This window comes from Brienomyrus brachyistius, chromosome 11, assembly GCF_023856365.1.
Source record: "Brienomyrus brachyistius isolate T26 chromosome 11, BBRACH_0.4, whole genome shotgun sequence".
NCBI classification, from domain to species: Eukaryota; Metazoa; Chordata; class Actinopteri; order Osteoglossiformes; family Mormyridae; genus Brienomyrus; species Brienomyrus brachyistius.
Genome location: NC_064543.1, coordinates 15,075,381 through 15,083,467, shown reverse-complemented (window position 1 = coordinate 15,083,467; position 8,087 = coordinate 15,075,381). Strand labels below are relative to the sequence as shown.

General features: G+C 40.4%; 1 protein-coding gene across 4 annotated transcripts; it reads left to right on the top strand.

Moving 5' to 3' along the window:
• On the top strand, nucleotides 1–7,806 carry ddb2 (damage-specific DNA binding protein 2). 4 transcript variants are annotated; one of them, XM_049030369.1, is made up of 11 exons: nucleotides 1–135; nucleotides 490–674; nucleotides 1,000–1,115; nucleotides 1,502–1,693; nucleotides 2,918–3,063; nucleotides 3,663–3,762; nucleotides 3,901–4,078; nucleotides 5,998–6,143; nucleotides 6,529–6,684; nucleotides 7,236–7,281; nucleotides 7,398–7,806. In XM_049030369.1, exons 2-11 carry the CDS (start codon nucleotides 515–517, stop codon nucleotides 7,628–7,630), a joined length of 1,473 nt encoding a protein of 490 aa, XP_048886326.1. In that variant the 5' UTR covers nucleotides 1–135; nucleotides 490–514; the 3' UTR covers nucleotides 7,631–7,806. The 4 variants fall into 4 exon arrangements, with proteins under 4 accessions (XP_048886326.1, XP_048886325.1, XP_048886327.1 ...); XM_049030368.1 differs by having other exon boundaries at nucleotides 28–142; XM_049030370.1 differs by having other exon boundaries at nucleotides 31–119.
• Nucleotides 7,807–8,087: the final 281 nt, after the last annotated feature.

Sequence of the window (8,087 nt, the reverse complement as noted above, 5' to 3'; positions counted from 1 at the left end):
CATGGGATTGGTTTCGTTTGGGAAGGATGCAGCCGGGTGCATCCTTGACATTTGGGGCGGGGCAAGTATTGGAACTGATTTTGGGCAATAGAAGATGACGTAGAAAAACAAGAACACAAGTACGGTCAAGTACGGGTAAGAGGTATTGATGAAACATTTTGTTTTAGGCTACAGATGTTTCGGTAATTTATGACGTTTTATAAGAAATATATACGTACTTTTGTTGCTCAAAAATAGCGAGCATGCATTACAGGAGACAAGAAGCGAACTGAAACAGCACTTTAAGTAAAATCAGAGTTTCACTCATCAGAAATAAGATTTTTTTTGGCTTATGTATTATAAGTTTGACTTCCTAATAGTGTCAGACATCATAGTTACCTGCGCTGTGAATTATACACGTTACGAGTAAACATTTTAAATGAAAAAGATAATGCACAGTATATTTTAAATTTTTTTGTAATTTATGTATTCTGTTGTCATTTAATAAAGCGAAGTGAATGTAAGCAGTGTGAAAATGGCGAAGAATTGTGTGAATGGTGCAACTTTACGTGATGGAAATCAGAATAAGAAGCCAGTCGTTCATAATGGCAGAAAACGAAAAGAAGAAGCATCGGAGGTAACACTTTCTAAAAAGTTGAGAAGGAAGAAAGAGGGGACTACCTCAGGGAAAACAGGTGAGAACTAATATCTGTTTTGTATATGTAGTCGAAGTAGTTTAACAATGGTAAGGAGTCGCCATGATATATCTCTGCAGTCCAAGTAAAAACCCAGTTTTTACGAAGCTGAAACATACGCAGCCAATAAAGGGACAGGTTTGGCAGATATTTTTTAATGGTTTCGTTTTCCTTCAGTCCTTACATTCCCGCACAAAACATTTACGTTTCTGCGCAAATGCCTTTTGGGTTGCAAGGGAAGGTAAACATTTTGAAAGGCAAATGGACTCCATAGTAACGAAATAAAGAAAACCAGCAACGTTGCGTATTTTGTAATCGGTTTCAGAATGCAACCTACAAGAAGAGAACAGCTCGGGGATTAAAAAATACAAGCATTCCAGTATTGTGCATTATATATACAGGAGTACTCTGGGACAGAATATCTACTCACAAATGCGACAGGTAAATGTAAGATGCATTGTTTGTATGTCCGACCAGCCTAAAATGCATAAATATGACTGCACATGCATGAATGATTGTTAGATGCTGGGAATTCTGATCTTCAGTAGATTATAAAATTGGTAAAATCCTTATGTAAGTGTTAAACTATTCAGTCTATTTTTATTTTGAGTTATGGTAAGTTTACTCAAAGGTGATGATGAACGGTAGATTCCTTACAGCCAAAAAAAAAACAGTTTTCAAGGCTTAACAGAACAAATTTGCAAACTTAACCATATTGGTAACCTTTGCATAGAACTGGAGAGCAGTATTTAGTATTTATATACTTAAATGCATGTATATTTGCATCGGACAGTATTTTGGTAATATTTTTACCCTTTCTCTCCAAGTGTCTCCAGGAACCTTTCTTACACTCTCTAAGCTCTTATCACATCGTCCAAACAGCAAGCCCCTTCGACCGAAGAATCACCTGTCTGGAATGGCACCCCAACCAACCCAGCACCTTAGTCGTGGCCTCCAAGGGAGGAGACATCATCTTGGGGGATTATAGGTTTCAGAAGATGTCTTGCATTATTGAAGGGGCAAGTGACCTATAGTGTGCACTTCTTTTGTGAAGACAATATTAAAATGTTTGACCTCAGACTGATTTCTGTTTTGGTTTAAAGTAGTAGTACTTTATTGATCCTGAAGGAAATTCTAAAAGTTATAGCAGCACACACAAAAAGTGACATCACTGTTCATATGCAAAAGAGACTAGACACAATACTGTACAAAAGACACGATACAATAATACTAGACTGCAATGTGCAAACATTTAAGTACAATACTATTTTAGTGGGTTGGCGACTTATTCTAGAGACACAGAATCCAGATGGTAGTTAGGATTAAACCTTCACCAGAGCTATATCATTCACCACTTGGCTTCAGTCTTAGTGTGGGTTCAAATTTGACGTCTTTGCTACCCAACAATGATAGTCTTCCTACTAGTGACTACTAGCTGCTCATAGTCAGTGGTAGGAGTTGCACCACTCCTGCTGGTTGCATTATGCCCTGTAGCATAAGGCAGTTTGAAGAAAAGCTGCAGATTTGTAGGGGAAAGCATGATACAGAGTCATTAATAGGGCTGAACGATTTAAGGAAAATATATAATTGTGATTTTTCTGACATATTGCAATTTGATAAAAAAAAAAAAAAAAAATAGAATCAATATTTTTCACACTGCAAATGTGACGTTTTCCTTGAGTTTGACGTGTTTGTTGTTTGTGGGAGTATATGTAGTCGCCTTTGGTCACTTCTGATTGGTGAGAATGACTGGCACTAGAGGAGGTCGGCATTAAACTATAAAACTATTCTCGCAACAGTTTTAAGCCCTGGGTTAGACATGCTGTGTAATGCATATCCTAAATCGAGGCCTTTGCCATTTGCTAATCGTGTTGTTTCAAATTGCGATTTTTGATTTGAAATCAATAAGTCGTCCAGCCCTAAGTCATTAATATGAATTGTGGTTGATGACAACTGAATAATTTAAAACTAAAGTGTAATGTAATAAGTTAGATTTGGTCAACACTTATAATTGTTTGGACCTCAGATCTTTTCAATAATCCTGTTTACAAGCTGTCTACTCGTATAATTTTATATGGTGTGCAGAACAGAATAAATACACCACAGATTTCATATCATAAGCACCTCTTTAACAACAAGAACTGCTTTTAAAAAATGTTTGAAAATGGTTTACTGTCTGGCAATATTTATGTTGTTCATCCAGATGTGCAACTGAAGACTTATCCTGCTTGGTCTTTGTTTAGATGGGAGCTGGAGGTTCCATCACAGACATGAAGTTCAACCCTTTTAATCCCAACCAACTGTTTACTTCAACTGTTGCGGGAACCACCTCCCTTCAGGATCTACGTGGGAGTACCATCAGAGTATATGCCAGCCCTGAAACATGGAAGTAAGAGGAAGCTGCCCTGTGTCGCTCACACAATTCATGTCGTACAATTATTAGGCGAACTGTTCAGTAAAACAAGTATTACAACCATTAGGCATTGTAGGATTTACTTGATGGAAGGTGTTATTTAGGCATAATTGTTTTATTAAGGAAAAGTATTTTACTTATTCTCAACTATGTATATAAAATAGGTTAGGTTTTCAGGTAATTTCAGTATACTGGGCAATGTTGATGAATGAATCACTCACTGGGCAATTGTAAAACTAATGATTCTCCTAAGTAAATTACGAGCATTAACAAGCACCCTAAAATAATGCATGGATTAGCATGGTTAGTTAGCAAAAATACTCAGTTTAATCCCCTGGAAGACACTTTGAAATGTAGTTGCAATATAAAAAATCTGCACTGATTTCATAAACCTTAAATTTGTATAAATGGAAAAAGTATTACTTCAGTCACGTGACACTGAAGTGTGGTTAAACAGAGGAATAAACTGTCTTTGAACGACTCAAAGGCTAAACTATCAAAACAAAACCTGACATTTTGTGAACTTTTGTTTCCATATTGTTTATGACTGGTTTTCCGTCTGGTGTCCTCCACAGCTGCTGGTACTGTAGCGTGGATGTGTCTCACAGCCGACAGGTGGTAGCGACTGGTGATAACGTAGGACGAATTTTACTTCTCGATATCAATGGCCAAGAGGTAATTGGAATTGCAATGCAGCACTGCTCTCTGCCTAGGAATGATGGTAATAGCTGTATGGACCAATCAAATCCTGTCTTCTTTACTCAGGCAGCGCATACAGACTTTACTCACAGGTTGTTACATTGCTTTTTGTAGCTGTGGAATCAGAAGCTTCATAAAGCCAAAGTAACTCATGTGGAATTCAGCCCATGCTGTGACTGGCTGTTGGCCACAGCATCTGTGGACCACACAGTTAAGCTCTGGGATCTAAGGAACATCAAGGACAAGAGCAGCTTCCTGTATAACATGCCCCATGACAAGGCTGTCAATTCTGGTAAGCTGGAAAATTTCAGCTGTGTCTGCTAATGGCACAAGTTCAGTTTATGCATTGAGGGCTTTACTAATGGACTTACTGTACTATTACTATGGATTTACTAAGAGTTGCTTCTGCAAAAGTAAAATAAGTCTTAATCATATTTTATGTGATGGATCTGCACAAAATAGTCTAAGCTGGTGAAGTGAAATGAGAAAAAAATATATATATAGAAAAAAAATGGAAAATTGGCACATGCATATGTATTCACCCCCTTTGCCATGAAGCCCCTAGAAAGTCCAGGTGCAACCAATTACCTTCTAAAGTCACATAATTAATGAAATGAAGTCCACATGTGTGCAATATGTGTCACATGATCTGTCAGTATAAGCACACCTTTTCTGAAAGGCCTGAGGCTCCAACACGACTAAGCAAGGGGCATCACAGCATGAAGACTAAGGAGCTCTCCAAACAAGTCAGGAACAAAGTTGCCGAGAAGTACAAGTCAGGGTTGGGTTATAAAAAAATATCCAAATCTTTGATGATCCCCCAGAGCACCATTAAATCCATCATCTTCAAATGGAAAGAACATGATACCACAATGAACCTGCCTAGAGAGGACCGCCCACCAGAACTCTCAGACTGGGCAAGGAGGGCATTAATCAGAGAGGCAGCACAGAGACCAAAGGTGACCCTGAGGGAGTTGCAGAGTTCCACCGCGGAACTGGAGTATCTGTCTATAGGACCACGATAAGCCGTACACTCCATAGAGCTGGGCTTTATGGAAGAGTGGCCAGACAAAAGCCATTACTTATTGTTAAAAATAAGATGGCATGTATTCAGTTTGCCGAAAGGCATGTGGGCGACTCCCCAGATGTATGGAGGAAGGTGCCCTGGTCAGATGAGACTAAAATTGAACTTCTTGGCCACCAATGAAAATGTTATGTCTGGCGCAAAACTAACACATCCCATCACCCCCAGAACACCATCGCCACAGTGAAACATAGTGGTGGGAGCATCTTGCTGTTGGGAAGTCTTTCAGCAGCCGGGACTGGGAAACTGGTCCGAATCGAGGGAAAGATGGATGGTGCTAAATACAGGGATATTCTTGAGCAAAACCTGTGTCAGTCTGCCTGTGATTTGAGACTGGGATGGAGGTTCCCCTTCCAGAAGGACAATGACCCGAAGCAAACTACTAAAGCAACACTCGAGTGGTTTAAGGGGAAACATTTCAATGTGTTGGAATGGCCTGGTCAAAGTCCAGACCTCAATCCAATTGAGAATCTGTGATCAGACTTGAAGATTGCTGTTCACAAGCGAAAACCATCCAACATGAAGGAACTGGAGCAGTTTTGCCTTGAGGAATGGGCAAAAATCCCAGTGGCAAGATATGGCAAGTTCATGGAGACTTATCCAAAGCGACTTGCAGCTATAATTGCAGCAAAAGGTGGCTCTACAAAGTACTGACTTTGGGGGCGTGAACAGTTATGCCCACTGAAGTTTTCTGTTATCTTGTCCTATTTGTTGTTTGCTGCACAGTAAAAAATGAAAAATACATCTGCAAAGTTGTAGGCATGTTTTGTAAATGAAATGGTACAAACTGTCAAACAATCCATTTAAATTCCCGATTGTCAGGCAACAAAACATGGAAAATCCCAAGGGGGGTGAATACTTTTGCAAGGCAGTATGTATGTATGTAATATAATATAATCCTTGATGCAAGCAGAGGTGGAAATTTCAGGTCCAGAAAGTAGAAATCCAGACCAAGAGTTTTGAGTGACTGTGACTCTTTATGCTCAACTGGTTAGTTTAAACAACAAAATTTGTACCTTCTGGACATGAAATTTCCATCTCTGGAATTTTGTCAGTTTAATCAGCCTCACGGCCTCTTACAATCTTTACTATCTGCCCTACCTTTTTGCACATTCCTTGTGAAACAGCTTGCTTCAACCCCTCTGATGGCTCCAAGCTGCTCACCACCGACCAGTACGACCAGATTCGGGTCTACGACTCGTGCAACTGGTCCAAGCCGCAGACTGTCATCTCCCACCCACACAGACAGTTTCAGCACCTCACGCCCATCAAGGTCAGTGGGGCTCTAGAAGGCCTTTAATGGAGGACGTGGGACGATGGGTGGGGACCGCATTGGGTCAATATGCCGGCTTTGCCATGACTTCTTGGGAAAACCGCGGCGAACCAAAGTGGAGGACATTTGTATGTCTAGATTTTATCTGCTTGTCTGTTATGTTGATGTCTTTGAATTACGATATTGTTACTTAGCAGGCACTATCATCCAAAGTATTTTGCACATTCTAAGGGCACAGGTTAATTACTTGTCTCAAAGTCTCCTGCTATAACTCAAGAAACGAGTTAGAACCTCACAGCCATGAATTCTTACCTCAGGAACATACACACAGTGTGTGCAGCTTTTCAAGTTTTGTCGTGCTCTCATGCTCCATTCACACTTTTAGGCCACCTGGCACCCCCTCTATGATCTTATCGTGGCTGGGCGATACCCGGACGAGCGCGTCTGCCCTGGCGAGCTGAGGACCATTGATATCTTCACTCCCAGCTCTGGGACACTAGTCTGCCAACTGAACGACCCCAGTGCACCTGGCATCATATCTGTGAGTGCAATTCGTCTTCGGTCCATGTGCACCAGTACAGATCAAATGGCATTGAGACTTAGATGGCCACAGTTTGAATGTGGTTTACTGTATGTCAGTAAATATCCTAGCCTATAGATGTAATACACAGTAGGTAGGGAAAAAAGTGAATATCATCTGCTTTTCCAGAAAACTGATGATCAATAACTATCAGTTAAAACAAGCCTTAAGCAACATGGACACACAGTTCAAAAATATGCTGAGGTGTTTGAATGGTGTGTGTGTGTGTCCTATGATGGGTTGGTACCCCCCCCCGTGCCTGTAGCCTTCAGGATAGGGTCATAGGCAATCCAGAGCCTAAGACAAGTGGTTTCAGGGAATGAATGAATGGAAGGAATAATTTAGTAGACTGAAGTAGCACTTTTGAAGCCTAAAATCAATAGATTCCCCTACATGGAATAATCAGAAGAAGAGTGAAATGGTTGGGATTTACATCCCTGTTTTCTTTGTTTGAAACTGGTGTAGAGTTTTATTACTTTTATTCATTTATTTTATTATTTTTTTTTTAACAGATTAACAAATTCAACTCCATGGGTAACGTGCTGGGCTCAGGAATGGGTAACGTGTGCTCATACATATACTGCCAAGTTAATTTTAGGCAAGTTAAACGTTTCAGTATTGAAATCGTATTTCATTTGTTCCTGAGCTGGTTGCATCTCCTTACTCAATCCTAGGCTTTCATATCCTTATCTGGGAGGAGGAGATGAGCTGTGAGGAATACGGATGCGTGAACGCAGGTGATGACCCAGGCCCAGGCGACAGCCAGTCAAGGACCCGGTCTGGGCATCGGCAACGGCATAGTGGGGACTCATTTGGAAAGGCAGACAAAGCTAAGCTGGAGTCACAGAGGTCCAAGAGTAAAACCACAGCTAAAGATAGATGCCATCAGAAAGCAAGGAGGAAATGATCAGGGGTGCCTGTTAAATACTTCTGTTACATACAGCTACGAAGCTTTAGGCTACACAAACGCTATCTGCAGACCATTAATGTGGGCAACATGCAATGTTTCATGTATGTTAAGTTTACATTTTTCCACATTTTGTATTATCTGAATGCCAAGAATATTTTGTTTGACAAATTGAACAGCGAGTTTTGTATATATTTTTTTTTCCCCCAAGAAATGTTTGAGAGTATTGTCTGACTGGACTGCAATTTTTGGCACAAAAAGGCCTCGGCTTCAGAAGAGAAACACTATATGCTTGTGTGGTTTGAAGGTATGAGGTTATTTGATGATACTGTATAGTCCCCTGCTGCAGGGACCCCCTGATAGACCTAATTTTTGCTCCCAATAGAGGGAGCAAAAACATGGACTGTCTGGGGGTCCTTGAGGACTGGATTTAGAAACACTGCTAAATAGGATGCTT

What these genes read in the sequence shown, in the direction of transcription:
- ddb2 (XM_049030367.1), top strand. An exon ending in TGACAAGGCTGTCAATTCTG is followed by an intron (nt 4,079 to 5,997) that starts GTAAGCTGGAAA and finishes CTTGTGAAACAG; the next exon opens with CTTGCTTCAACCCCTCTGAT. An exon ending in GTGCACCTGGCATCATATCT is followed by an intron (nt 6,685 to 7,235) that starts GTGAGTGCAATT and finishes TTTTTTTAACAG; the next exon opens with ATTAACAAATTCAACTCCAT.